The following is a 16075-nucleotide window of genomic DNA, read 5'->3' as shown; positions in this document are numbered from 1 at the left end:
GTTAAGTTGGGGTTTTCTTCTCAATTTCCACATGGTAAGCCATTGTCTGACAATTACCATCTCCAGGATATTAGAGATTGAATATGGGAAAACTAAGGAGAAATACAATTTCTTTAATTCCCTATGGGCCCTACATAAATCTGAAAATCTGAAGAGCAAAACTAACTTTGAGTTACCACCATGCAACATGTCCTGAAATTCATTTGTTTAAAGTGAGAGAAAGTGATTGCTAGCAAACGACAGGCTGATAAATCTCAAAAGAGTCTCTGAATGTGTGATTTCTGAGATCCTGTCATCTGTGACTTCTCCATTTAATAACTAATTTGTGTACTGTATATGCTTGAAAATAAGTCTTTGGTATATATTTAAGAAATACATTTCTTGTGCAGAGCAGTGATCACCAAAAGAAATCTTACACATAACAATTAGTGGATGTTAAATAATTGGTGGGTGATTCATATTAGTTTGTTTACACTAATTAATATGTAGGGCCAATACCCAAATATAGAAACATGCTAATAAAGAAACTACAGTACTTCATAGAAGTCACCTGTACAGACTGTGGAAACATCTGCAGGAGTGCTCTCATTTATTCTTTTTGTGATAGCTAACTCTACAAATAAGGAAAATAGTCTCCAAGACATTAAGGAACTTTGAACAATGTCACTTCAGCTCAGATTATTCAATGGTTTCCATCGGATTGCAAGTTCATATAAAACACTTACTGTGCTCTGTCATGAGACATCTTGAAAACAAAACAAATCCTTCGAAGAATAAATTTGGATAAGAAGTACACTGCACACTTACTATAACAACCACTTTAAGATTAATCCATGTTTCTGCAAAGCTGTCAGTCACCTTACAAGCAATAAATAATGCTTTACCCTCTCCAATACAGGGTGCAATGATTGTCAAGTCACTGTAATATCAAGAATATTAAAGCTTTGAAAGGTCAAACATGTGCAAGTGCTCCGTCAAGTAATATATTCAAGACTCTTTTCATATCGATTATTCATTTACTCATTCCTTTGCCAAACATTGAAGAAGATAGTACTCATCATGCTACTGAAGATGAGGATTACTGTGTCACTATATGTATTGGTTTCTGTGTGTTTATAATGGCATGAATGGTCAGACTTAAACTTCTGTTTCGGAGTAATGTTTCAGAGAAAATCCATCAGGACAAACCTTACAAAAACTTTATGTATCTGACTAAACTATCAAAACCACAGACAACTTTCCCCTGGCACAAACTTATCACCACTCACCAAGTCTCCTTCCTGAGAGGTTGTAGAGTCACAAAGAGAGAAGATGAGCTACAGTCCTTTCTAAAACGAGTTATAGTACTGTACCTGCAACCGCCACTGTGTTAAGGACTACCTATAATAAAATGATCATCTTCAGGATAATATCAAGTTAATATTTCATTATATCCTCCAGGCTATATCTCCTTGTATCACCAGAATATCACAGAAAGAAATTGCCCATATAGCTCAGAGAGTTGCATGCTGTCGGCAAAGATTGATTTAATTTACCATTCTGTGGTTAAATGACTTAATATATCACCCACAAAACACACACACACACAACAACAGGAAACATTATTTTCACATCAATGAAAAACATCCTGCCAGGTGAGTTGCAAAACGATGTAAATTTCTGCTGATGAATTCTTTAATTTACAGTCCTTCAGTTAATGCTAGCATTCTTGAAAATACAGCTAGCACTATTTGTTTCAAACAGCATATTACATTATCTAGGCACTATACCATACAAGAGACACACTTATTATCAATGTAACCTTGCAATCACATCTTACAACATACAGTAGATCTGTTGAAAATAGTACAATCACCTCCAGAACTGGAGATAACACTGCTGACAGATAACTAAGAAATCAGACCTACTCTATAGGAGGAGTATTACTTCAGTAGGCTATAGGATGCATTGGCAGGGAACAATGTATTAAGGCTCATGTGCAGTGTCAGTTCTTTGCATTAGAAACACTATGACGATTCACCATTTTGGGTTTTGATGAACTCTATAAACCTTTGTAGTCATGCAGGCGGATGTGTGTGTATGTGTGTGTGTCATGCCTTGCTTGTAAACACGATATTTCAAGAAAGGAAGCTTGGACCAAGCTCATATTTGGTGTGTAGCAGTACCAAATAAGTAGAAGAAGCCTATTGTATTCTGGGGACATCAAATGTCATTTGGGGTCACCAAGGGTCAAATTGTGAAAGCTTTGTAAACAACAAATATCTCAATAAGGGGAGCTTGGAGCAATCTTATAAGTTGTGTAGGAGTACCACATTGAGTAGAAATCCTAGAGCTTTTTTTTGTAAGTTAAATGTCATTTGGGGTCACCAGGGGTCAAATTGTGAAAACCTTGTAAACACGATATCTCAAGAAGGGAATATTGGACCAATCTGATATTTAGTATATAGTTGTGACATGTTAGGGTCAAGAAGCCTTGTTTTTTGTGAAGATCAAATGTCCTTTGGAGTCAGAGGCAAAACCTTGTGGAAACCTTGTTTTCTAATCTACTGTACCTCCCACTGTCCAGCCTATTAGATAACGTGCATTATGCCTCATAAGAACAGGAGGCTGTTGGCAACTGGAAATTAGTTTATGGGCATCCGTAAAATCTAATCAAAACTCACAAACAAAAGTCCATAGCTTTCAGTGTGTCAATCTCGGTTATCAGCTGCCAATGTGAATATTGTTTGCCATACAGTATCTCAATGATTTTCACTGGACTAATTTGAAGTATGTTGTTCATCCTGACTATATGCTACAGCCTAATGTGTCACATTCATGTAAGATTATTCATATAAATGACAGACAGCAGACAGCTTCTATGAGGAGTATTGGTGTGAGAGAAACAGTTGAGCATTTTCTTTGTGTGTGACAGGTATTGGACAGAGTTGATCAAGACATCAGTACTTAACTGTTAACACCCCTAGTTGCAGACAACAACCACAATACAATGTAATTCATTAGTTTATCTTTTTTTCATGTGTAGAAGTCGAAGGCAGAAAATTCCAAATTAATATTTATATGTAAAAAGGTTGGTAAAATGTGTTCAGTTAATTTTTTGTATCAGCATTACAATATATGGTTTCATGAAATAAAATGGCTTGTGTGTTATAATATAATCATCATCATGCAGAGTCTGAGACTAACAGTAATCAGCCATTTAACAATTAGTGCAGAATTGGTAACTGCATTGCCATGTTCAACTGAGCACACACTTCTTAATGCTCATTCAGGAACACCACACTGGTGTATGATAGTCACATAGTCCATTCATATACAGTACATCACTAATATAATAATGAATATATAACAATGACTTGGTGTGCATTGAGATATGAACATCACTTAACCGGATAGAAATATGGTACATATTATGCACACACTCAATAACACAGACCTAAGCAACTTAAGAACTATTAACAGGTCATATAGACATGCCAGCATTACAGAACTTCACAGTGTGACTATTCTGTAGCAATCTAAGAGGAAGTGTACTTCCTTTGAAGCAGACTAACAAGAATGTTAGACACTCATCATGGAAATAGTGTATTGAGTCTACCCATGGTAACACAGAGGCATAGCAATACTCATGTATAGAACTGCCTATACAATTCATATGGTATTCTATCTGTTTGCTATGATAACACAGCTGGACATACAACTGGCTATAATAATTGTTACTTCAAAATATGATGTAGTAAGTTACAGGGCATAATAGCAATGCTTTGTAGCACAACGATCCTTCTTCAATGGTTTCAAAACTACACCTGGACACCTTCTCAACGTACAGTAGGAATCATTCTTCCGTTGTCCATGAGGTTTGCAAGGAAATGGGAAGACCAAAGGCTTCTGGTCTAACAGGAAATCTAATCACAAAATTGGTTATGAAACCTGAAACCACACTGTCAATTAGTGATAGTAATACAGTATCATACTGTTGTAGTGGCAGCTAGAAATACAACAGGGTGTAACAATGCCAACCTATGGTAAAAGTTACATACAGGTCAGCACAGAAACAATGCTACACCACATACTGAGTGCTTTACCTGTACCAGGGAGCTGCTACTTTAGTTAGCAGCTCCCTGCCTGTACTGACAGCTACACAATGCAATACAAAGTGAAAATATGTTTCTTACAGCACTGCAGTGTTGTTGTAAGTGATGAAAGACTCAATCTGTGATCTCTTCAATTCTTTGGGCACTGAGAAACCACATGTTGTCAACTAACATATCAAACCCTACTAAGTTATAACCACCCATGACATATATGACATATACTGGTGAATGTCAGAATATTGAGGTCTGAGGTAGGTACTGAGTAGTATATGATCACATATAAAGAACGCTGTGTGAGAGTTTATTATTCCAAAACTAAGCTAAGGTTGTGGGGAGACAGGTAAGCGAGGAACGAAGTAAATTTTTAAAATCTTTCATGGGTTTTGATGTGGGATTGTTAAATGGATTCCTTAATTTGCAAGAATTAAGATTGATCAAGTTAGCAGCTGCTTGGAAGTAGTTCCAAATTTCATTGACAAACATGAAATGTTTTCAATGGTTTCTTTACAGCTGTTTATTTAAATGCTCCTTTTGCATTTGAACAACAACCCACTTCTCCAAATACAATTCAACTTGCAAACTGAGATTGCAATTGATCGAACTAAGGCACCTGCCTTCATTTCATTAACATGAAACAAAGGCGTGTTTTGAAGTCAGGCTGTTGAACAACATTTTTATGGAATTTGACATAAAAAGATTTACGAAGATCAATCAAATAGTGTTTTAAAGGAACCATATATAACTGACTATCATGTAGTCACAGTGCAAACAATAAAACACATACCTGCAGTATTCAGAATTTGCAAACATGTTCTATTCCTCACTAGGCTGTTGTTCTTGACTGCCAGCTATTCAATCACTGCTCCAGTACCTGATTTCAGATTAGGAAGGCTAATGTGCAGCACACTAGTACATATTTGTATGTTGCCAAGAAACCTGTTTACAGCTATTCTCGAAGTCTTCTGCTCAATCACACTATCCAGCTGTAAGTTGCACATGGCCAACCCCTATTAGGTATTTCCTTGCTGAGAGTACTGGTCAGAACCAAAACAGAATTTTTTAGGAGAGATATTTCCTTCCTTCATGATGCTTTCAGCAGAAGACCCTAAAAATACTAAAGTCTTACACAAAATCAAGCAAGTAAACACACTCTTATGCTGGCCTCACATTACTGGAACACAGAATTGCTGTGCAATCAGCAATTTCTTACTGGATTTTACTACTACAGGGCTTGTATGTAAATGTATGCCTCAACTGAAAGTGGGTCTAGCTGAACTTAATGTATTTCAACCAGTTACCCACTGAAGTGCACTTTGACAGAATGCTAACACAGGTGGACTATCTAGATGCCACTGTATTTGAGAAACCACTGCTAAATTGCATGATGGTAATCCCCAAAACCTTCTGGTTGGAATATCTATAAACAACTATCATAACTATTGTCATCACTAAATATTCAAGCTGATCTCCCTAGCTAACAAAAAGTATGTAGTTTAATAGGTAGATAGGAAAGTGAATATGTTGACTGGGAAATAGGTCAGGGAAAAGTGAAGTAAATTACATGGTAACACTGAAAATGTTAGAGCAGACTACTGTACTTGAAGTCAATGCGAAGTTACATAACCAATGATGTCTCCTTCTTCTTACAAGTTGGAGAACGTTTGGAAGGAAGGCCTCAAACTGTTATCAAATCCATGCACCCATACCTGTAAAATTACACAATACTTAACAATGAACATTTCGTCAAGGTGTTACTACTGACGTATGCCATCCCAGAAGAGCTGAAATTCCAGTTATTGGTCAAAATGTTTTGTTCGTCCAAATGCTTCACACACTTTCAGCATCTATTTAAAACTTTTCTCTTTGGTTAATGTAAATCATTGATTGGTTTAAAAAACTATGAATAGATTTCTTCACCTGCTGCTGTCAAGTCAAAAGCCAAAACTCAGGAAGCCATATGCGTATCCTGTGCATTGTAGCGTATGTTTGTGTTTGTGTCAACACACATGCATGCAAACCATCAAAAGGCTGAATTGAGTGTGCTATTGAAGCAAGAGAGGCAGCAGACACAGTGATGATGATGCATTTATACCATGGATTGCTCCATGAGCTCCATGCTCTGACTAGAGACAGGTGAATAAGTCCTTACAGGGTAGCTAATAGAAAACTTGAGAATTGAAAGGGTGGATGAACTAAAAACAGAAAAGTGGATCTTACAATTAGACCTGTTGTGTAAAGATCTAATATGCCACATGAATGATGGTTTCTTTAACAAACACAGCAGTATTTCTTTTTACAGTAGGAGCTACTGCCAAACTTGCCATTCTAGCTTGTAAAATGTCCATGAATTTTTTAACTTCATTATTGATTTTGAAATTGAAATATCCATGTACTTCATACTGGTAAAACAATTAAATAGACTTATTGATTCCTTGCTGCATTTTATATGAGAACATCTCAATTACACTGTCCATATCAAGTGGTTAAGGCAGTGGACTTGTGATCTAAGGATTACAAATTCGAGCCCTGGCCAGATCATTGCGTTGTGACCTTGGGCAAGGCGCTTTATCTCCATTGCCTCTCTTCACCCAGGTGTATAAATGGGGACCTGCGAGGTAACTTGTAAATATAGTTGTGTGCGCCGGTTTGTGGCTGCACCCTATGGGAAGTCCCCCGGGGGACACGTGGTTGTGGTGCCCCAGGAGAGATTGATTGAATTGTGCACACTTTGGTGTGTGGGTGTGACAAGTTACCAATGACCAGGGGTTAATAATCATCAGCGCATTGTAATCAGCAATAATAATCAAAGCAAAGTGTGTATTTGCGCTTTATAAGAACTGTGTATTATATCAGGTCCTTGTACATGATGCAGAACGACTGTTGTTCATTAAAACTTACTTTTGAATTGACTGTGTTTACAAAGTTGCAGATTTTGACCTCTGTTGACTTTGAAAGACCTTTGACCTTCATAGGTAAGGATAGAATTTTTTCACTCAATACGGTGATTCTATATGAAAACTATGATGTACATCAGACTTTTTTTTTTTTTTTAAATATCACATACTATTGTTACCAAGTTTGCAAGCCAATTTGACACATAACCTCATACATGTCATTGCCACATTGAATAAAGTATTAGCATTAGAAGTTGCTTTTCTTCTTACTTCACAGCAAGACCTTTGAACTGTGGATGATGTTGCAATTGTAGGATGGTAGCTCTATAGTTTAATAACAAGAAGCAGATAGCAGTGACAAGTCACATAAACATTGCTGTGCAGTATGTTTACAAGCATTACTCAGTAGTTTCATGTACATGTATGATTTGAGCTTCCTTGAAAATGATCTTGTGACCCCCTACCTAGCAAATGAAGAAAATCCACAAGACTTTCATCAGAGATAAGGATCCAGACCACAAACACACAGAGTATACTCTTGTTGTGTATATCATTTGCAGAATGCATCTAAGCCATGATATATATGAATGATTGAATAGTGGAGCAAATATATACTACTGTATATCATAGACCTATTTGGACAGATTTTCAAAAGGAGAGTGTGAAGCAAAGGGAATTGGAAGGGTGATGATACTACTGGGGATGGGTGAGAAAATGAGCGGTAAGAATGAGGTGAGGAGGACACCATACAAAGTAAAGTCTTAAATTATGTAAATGAGATTTAAATGCCCACACAGTAGTATTTAGAACAGCAGCTTAGGTCTACTTCATCCCCTGGGGTAAGCTATGAACAAACACTAGTGGAAGAAAGTATGAAGGGAAAAAACATGGAACAAAATATGTATTACACAATACCAATGCTAGTAAAGAGGTAAGAACTATTAAATACATGAGTCAAAAGAACAACAGAACACACAATTGTGTACAAGTTGGGGAGGAGGGAAGTTGCTGTGGCAATTGGCGCAACCACACCAAGTGCCTCATATACCAATAACCAACACAGGTTACTCAACCATTAACAATGTATTCTTTAACAATGCTTTACTAAATCAGTCGTTAAGGCTGGGACTAAATCCCTTTGTGAATGGTGAATACTGTCCTCTCATTTATGTTGCTTGATAATAAATTTCGTCCATGAAAAGCTTGCTATCTACAGGCTTATATCCACTATACTTATGCACAGTAGTTGTTGTGGCCTAACGTATACACAATACACACAAAAACATAGCATTTACCAATGGTTTGTTTGTTCAACTACTGTACTGTATGGAGAACATTACTAGAAATTGTTTGAAAACAGAAACAAATATATAATAGGAATAGGTCTCAGATGAAATTTTAAGCATATAAAGGATAATTTGTGAGTTTCAAGGTGCTAAATCAGTGGCCGGACAAGTTAAACAAAACAGTTAAAGAGGGGGTGAAATGGACAGATTTATATGAATCATTGTTTTATATACACTCGTAGCTTTCCAATGATACCCAATTTGTGTCAAACGAAGGAATAAACGATCAAAACTTTGAGGGTTATAAAACTTTCTAAAAATTGTTGTTTATATGGTAATGCTGCGTGACATCAGTCGAGGAACCCAGCTCACTTCTGGGACGCTATGTTTGCATTCTACACATCTGTGAACACACAACATTACACTGTTGCAGTGCTCTGTAGTAATTGAGTTTTGTTTTTACTTAAATTTATCTCGTAACTGTTAATTAGGCCAAGCTGATGGGTGGTTGCAGGTTGTTCCAACACAATTAAAAGAAATATTTCACCTGTACACTTTTCCAAAAGATGACAGAAATCAAAGAATTTGAACACGATTCGTTCAAAACACTACACATAGACAACATTATGAGTGCCTGTGGGCCTTAATTGTTATGACCACAGCCTAGGCCTCATTGATGCAGCAAATGACAATTTTTTGCACAAAACTTAAAGCCAGTTGGATTTAGAACAACCATTACTAGATCTGCAATTTTTAAGTTGTGGTAAAACTGGCGTTGTGTTATGATTTTAACGTAACAGTTGGATGATACAACTTACACAGGCTAGCCTGTTATACACGGTTTATTAGTTAGGTCTAGACCCATGTTACTACTACTAAGTACTAGTACTATATGGTTGCACATACGTACACTTTACAGACTGTCACAATTTCCTTGCAATGTAAGTAACAAAATTCTAGCAGCTTTGCTACAAAGTTAAGTAGCAGGATCAAAAACATTAGAGTCAATTTAAATCATATTGAAGTCTTAATAACAGTGGTTTTGTTTATGGTCAACCGACCAATTTCGGTTCAGGACCAACCTGCTCAGGGACTTTCATTGGCAGGGAAGCATCTCAGCAATGGGAATCGTTTTACAATTCTTCTGGAAGGGGGTCACATTGATACAGTAGGGCAAGACACCGACTTCATCACCCTCGAACACTATTTCCTCCTCTTCTTCTTCAAGAAAGTAATTTTTTCGTCAAAGCTTACGAATGTTCTGAGAGGTGAAGGTCCATTTCCTCGGAATCGGAAGATTCGGGAGAAGACTTTTTCAGTTGATGATGAGAGTGTGTTGTAGTTACCTGTAGTAAACTGTATGACGCCGTAACAGTAAAAATCGGGTAGTCGGCTTTTCCTGAAATTGTCCCTTAACTGACTTCATATGAACTGCAGTGTGAAGCTTTGAGTTTTTTCACAAGTGTCTGCTCGGGAAGGTCTCAAGGGAATACTTTGACAGCGAATTTCTTGCAGCTGCATTTATTGGAAATTGTGAATGGGTGGTGTTGTAGTAATGTAGATTAACCATTCTAAAACATGAAAACCCACAATTTCATCCCCTCTTTATAAATAAGACTAAACTGATTATATATACTAACTAAAAGTGAAGAAACTCTTGCAACAAAAAAAGTGCAAGTTGCAACAGCAATGGAGTGGGAACTATTACTTGACTCCTAAGCAGGAGTTGTGACTCTGGAGTTGGAGTCAAAACTTCAATAGCAATTTAAATATTAAATGATATGGCTCAATCAGAATGTGACAATATAACGATGTATTATGGAGCCTTAAATTAACAAACTAAAAACCTTAATTCAGAGCAAATATTAAAGTTGGTGCTTAATGTTGGATTGCTACTAAACTAGGTACGATTTTTAGAAGATTTAACTGAATTTCTAACAGAGAAAATGATGAAGTAATTACCTTAATGGTGGGATGAGGAGAGGCTATGAGATTTCTCATTTTCCAAATAAATTTATTCTTCAAATGTACAGCTCCCATGATGATTAACTCTTGACCTGCTTTCATCAAACTATAAGGTAGGTCGAATCCACAAAGTTTATTTTCAAGCACGTAAAGACACACCTACCAGGACTGGTCTGTTTACAAATTCAAAATGTCTCATTTCTTTGTTGATAAAATATATTTTAAAGAGCAAATTAATACATATTCCAATAAATCCTTTGCACAAAGAGAAGTATTTTCATCTATCCACTGCAATGAATTCTAACTTTGGATGCAGACGTTTGTGATGCTGTACAAACCTATATAAAATTCCAATAAACACTAAATATCCATTCAGTAGACGAGGTACACCTTATCTGTCAAAACTCTACATATGTGGACTTCATCCATTCACTTGCTGGTTATACTGTAAACACTAATCCAACTTATATATGATCATGCTAAATGATGCCATATATGCGATGTATATGTTTTCCAATTAACAACAGTACTTCCTGCATACTACAGTATGCCCTTAAATACAGTGTACTATAACGAAACTATGAAAGTTAGGTATCTTGTTACACCACTTCAAATTCAATGAGTAACTGAACACAGTTTCCTGGTTTCTTATAGTACGCTGGATAAGTAAATTAGAATTCCAATGTAGTTTGATGGAATACATTCTTTCCTGAGGATATATATGTATTACTCCAATTTTCCTTCCTATCCAGTGCTATGTACAATGTTCTATTTTAAGCTTCTTAAGCCTCCAGTGCAAATGTTTAAAATTAGCTTGCTGTAATCGGCACTGTACAAGTTTCGATATTTCTCAATCCCAAAGATTGCACATCAATGCTCATAGAACTTTCGCTTTCCAATTACTCCATTGTTTACTTTAGTTAATGTTCAATGGAGAAGCAGTTTAAATGTACATGACAGAGATCGAGAAGTTAAATGTATTAGTGATATTGCTTTCAGAGTGAGCAATACACTGGCACAATTGAAAGAGCGTAAAGTTCTGTCTTCACAATGAAAACACTTCTCTTTGGAGGTCTTCCAATTCAACTGTCACTCAGAACAAATTTCATATACTGTTCTAGTGAATATAATATAATGGAATGAAATGATGTTTGAATAGTACATAGGTCTATAATGTTGTTCTAAGAGGAAATGTTCCCTTGGAAAGTCAATAATTTTCATATCTATTCTAAGACCTAAATTGTGAGTTTTATCCAGTGTAAATTTCCAAAGTGGACAGTACCTTTAGACTTTAAGGTAGTCAAAAGTTGAAGATTCCAGGTAATTGAACACTTGTATTCTTTTTCCTACAAAGATCTCCTATAAACCAAATCATTCATAACTAAACACATTTGAATTATAATCTTCAGGAAATACAAAAGTACACATCCAATCCGTCAGACTATTAAGTTCTGTTACTGTATGATTCTACTGCATCACCTGTGCTGATACTTCTACTTCCAAGAAGAAACAAATGAACATGACTGTGAAGGTTTTTTCCAAACAACATCAACATACTAGAGTCGAACCTGAGTTGTGGAAATGGTCCTTGCAATTCTACTTTACAGATTGACCTATTGAGATTTTGTATTCTACCTCTCTTTATTCAGATCACCATCTGTAATCCAGAAACATCCATCAACCTGTACTTCATGTCTCACACTACCTTGGACAATGTTGCCGTCGTGTACACTTAAAATTCCAAGAATATGCATAAGCAGAGCTCTCCTGAAGCATGCTTTCCTCTAAAATTTACATGTATGGTGACTCGATATTTCACAGTAATAGCCACATTTGAATGAGATGTAATTCAAATGAAGCACTTAAGACACATCATGGTAAAAAATCTTAAATCTTCAGTCAGCAAGGTTTAAAAGTCCCTGGACACTCGGGTATAGGGCAGAAGACAACATCAGTTAACTTTCTTATCTTGAATTTTTCAGACATTCATCCGTTGCTTGGATGCTCATGTCATGAGACCTGAAGTTCATATGCTGTATGCCACAGATCTGACACTTCTGTCAAACACCTTGAAGAGGTTCAATCCACAGCCAAAAATATCCACCTCTGTAAATACATTGACTCCTATTACAGTACTGGAATATCCTAACTATAGGACTTCATAATAGAGTAATACCCAAGAAAAAGAAATACACAGTATCACAGTTGGAACATATCAGAGTAACATCTTAGCAACTGTTTGCTGAAACTTCAAATGGTAACTCTACTGGCACCTAGCCAAACACCAAACTAAGCAGAAAATGTCACACCAACATTTCACTGTAGTTTACTATTACACCACAATCTTGCTGACTTCTGAAGCTGATTGAAACAGGGTATTTCCCATTAACTAGACCACTTTCATTCTGTTGAAATAATTTAACATTCCCCTCTAATCTTCCATTGAAGTGTTTTGAAAAGGATCCTACTTCCAAGAAATTAAAAATTTGTACTGCAGTGGTATTATAATCATATCATTCAGTCAACCCTTTTTAATTACGGTCGCCATGGTCGCATTGGCGACCACAATTCTCGGCTGGCGATGAGAATTTCTGGAAAAATTAATGCTAGTCGCCAGCCCTATAATACTGTGGCGATCAGTTTTTGCAACTGAAAATTTCACCAATGCTTTACAAAAAACTGAAATGTACTTACTGACTAAACGCACGTTGCTATAAAATTAATATTGAATGGATTTCCCATTCCAAATTTTCGCAAAGTTCAGAGCAGCAATAATTTCCTAAGACCGCTGTACACACATGTCGTAGCGGTCTACGTACCATACCGTTGTAATATGCATCTAATTCCCATTGACATTGGTCACGGAACATAAGTAGGTCATCGACATTCGAACTTGCCCAAGGTCATCGTACCATGGGAACGACCGAACGCCACAACAACAACATTGAACATTTTCCCGCCATCTGGACGCCGAGTGTAAATTTTTGTGTAATATGCAAATTATTGTACTGTGCGGTTAAAACTTAACCTATTGCGACACACAAAATTTTTTGGAAGCTGTTGTAGAAGTAACTTTTGTATCAAATGTAAAGTTCTGTAAGGTACTATAATTTATAAAGGACGGTTTTCTTCAGGTGGTAAGGAAAAGGGGTGTTTCGGTGAACTGAATCTCTTTGTATAGTATTTGGATACTTAAAATGACCTTGTACATGCAGTTTCTATTTCTCTTTAAGTAAGCTCTACTTAGCATTTTTATCCTTTGTGGATCTTTATTGGAATAAATACGAAATGTATTGTTTAACGCCAGTATTTAACGGTAAGCATTTCTTAAATTGTTGTACGTGTTTATACGTCTTTATACGATTCTGTGCGCGTACACATGTCCAGTTATACGTGAGGGGTACTGTAGCTATCGTTTACGTTTCGGTATTGTCCCATACATGTGTGTACACACGGGCCTTATGTTGCCACGACTATCAAAGCGCGGGAATTAGAACTTAATTATACTATAGTTCATCGTTAGTGTAGTCAGTACTGACAGTAGTGCTACTCGATGTTGAGCCTAGGCCTAGTGTTTTTTGTACTAATATTTAGCATATCAAAGTGGCGATCACATTTTTATTCTGGGCGACCAGAATTTGAGAAAAATAAAGATCTAGTCGCCACAGGATTTTCCTCCTGGCAACCTCATTCACTGGGGAATAAAAAGGGTTGCATTCAGTACCTGAAAACATTCTTGAATGTGTCATCTTTGATTGCGTAGTGAGGCATGTTTTAAGTTCATTCCAGGAATAATTCCGGTACAGCATTTTTAGTGAAATAATGTGTTTTGGTTTCACCAAATAATTAAAACCCTTAAGTAGTGTTCAAGTGTAACTTTAACTTTCAGGATATAGAAGTTGTTTCCTTCACACTAAAATGTCGAACTGCAGCAGGTCAGGTCTCAATTGCTATTTACTGATAGTAAGGTCTTACTAAGAGACATTTTATTGTATAAAAACAAAATAAAGGTTGCAAAGTTCTTATGAACATCTTGGTGGTTTGTCAAAAATAAATCACTTTTCTTGTTAATTATGCATAGCACTCCATGACCTCCATTTAGTGTTGAACATTTGTGTACCTACTATATATACATGGGTTTTATACTGCTTGAGATACTCAAAGTGCTGAACTTGATTCTTCTTTGAAAGGGGGTGGGAATGATGGCAAGAGGGAGCTTAAACAAGATAAGGATGGAAATAAGCACTCAAAGTAATTTGACTAAAATAACTTCACTTTTCCACCAAATTATACCAAGGGCATTCTGTGGTGTCCACTTGCTGTTGAAAATTCATGTACATGTGCCCTATCTATACATTACAGTATTTTTCTACTAATTGTCTGGTCACTTTGTGTAAGTGCCAAATATTCATGGCTGTACTGAAGACATCACACTAAGGAAACAATAGTCACTACATAATCTTAAAGTCTCAGTATGTGTTTGTCTAATTTAAACTTCGACCTTTCCAGCTTACTGCACTATATGTTCAGTGAAAATGAAACCGTTCCATACAATTTTTATATCAATATTCAATATTCATATCTGTCGTTAAAAATGTTAGAGCTGAATAAAATTCACCAGATTTATTAATGAGTCCATATATTCTACAAACTTCAATCAAAATGTGCAAGCCCCACGCAACAGATCATGCGCCAATCAAATCTCTTTTTTGTTTGCGAGGTTAGGCTTACTTTGGCTTTCGTGACTACAGTAGGTCCTGTCTTAGGTCCCTGCTCTTGTATCTTTCTCTCGGTCTTTACGACGTAGCTTGTGAAATTGTGTCATTTCCTTTCATTGCAATGAATAAACTGGTGTTTTCAGACGTTTCCTCCGTGGAATTGTAAAAAAGTGGGTGATATGAGTGTAGGACTGCGTTAAAATCTTGTTGGAGCAGCATGTGTAGAACATTTTGTTTACATTTGTGTAAATGAACATGCTGACATGGGCAGTCGCAGTGATTTTACGGTAAATCTTTTGCGCATTAAGGGCAACAGAAAATTAAATTCTTTTTTTCGATTGCAACAGATTTCCAGTTTCCTCCATTAAACCCACCTGGTCAGAGCATGAGAGCATTTAGAATAAGAAACATTGAATCTACTTTGGAAGTTTGTTTTCCAAAATTCTTCAGTGAACACGTCTTGAGACTTTTAGACTCCTGTAAGAATCCCTCCTGAGCAGACAGGTTTTAATATCACAGATGTTTGTTTCAAGATGGTCAGAAGCACACCTGTATATGTCAAAAGATCTCCAAGCATTACCTCCTCCCCCCCCCCACACCCCGCTGCAACAACTCCCTGACCCAACTTACTATATGGAATATCCCATGTCACAATACACAATTTAAGAAAATGTGGGGTAGTAACCCAACATTGAGATTTTTTTCATAAAAGGTTACCCACAGTTTGATTACCCAAAAAGACAGTGCTTTCAGCTCAGAATAGTGTTATTCTGAGATCAAACAGGGAATATAGAACTCAAAATGATTACAAACCTTTGTAGCATGCTTGCCAACCAACATATCTTCCTCTCTGATGTCATCAAATGAATTCATTAAAATATATCACATAGATCTAACATTATCGTATAGATGTAATATATTCTTTGGTTTCATTCATACTATTTACTCTGTCTTTCGCAAACTTGTTAATTGAATTGTGTACATGTGGCATTCTTTATTGACTGAGTAATCAAAATACCCTTCTAATCCTGAACAGGTCTTCTTTAGAATATGTAATCACTTCTAGGCTTACCTCTTGACCATTGTCATCTACCAGCATGTCCTCATGACTCTTCCCC

The 16075-nt window shown here is 36.5% G+C and overlaps 1 protein-coding gene across 2 annotated transcripts in view; it reads right to left on the bottom strand.

Moving 5' to 3' along the window:
* The window catches only part of LOC139962945 (ribosomal protein S6 kinase alpha-3-like), a 71988-nt gene that overhangs the window by 34930 nt on the left and 20983 nt on the right, over positions 1-16075 (bottom strand). The window contains exon 2 of one of the 2 annotated variants that reach the window (XM_071963363.1): positions 16030-16074. In XM_071963363.1, the coding sequence (XP_071819464.1) occupies positions 16030-16074 (45 nt within the window). Of the gene's footprint in view, positions 1-10236; positions 12369-16029; position 16075 lie in introns of those variants that run through there. The other variant, XM_071963364.1, reaches the window with a different exon arrangement.

Source organism: Apostichopus japonicus, chromosome 21 (genome assembly GCF_037975245.1).
Source record: "Apostichopus japonicus isolate 1M-3 chromosome 21, ASM3797524v1, whole genome shotgun sequence".
NCBI classification, from domain to species: domain Eukaryota; kingdom Metazoa; phylum Echinodermata; class Holothuroidea; order Aspidochirotida; family Stichopodidae; genus Apostichopus; species Apostichopus japonicus.
This window is presented reverse-complemented; position numbering and strand designations above follow the sequence as displayed.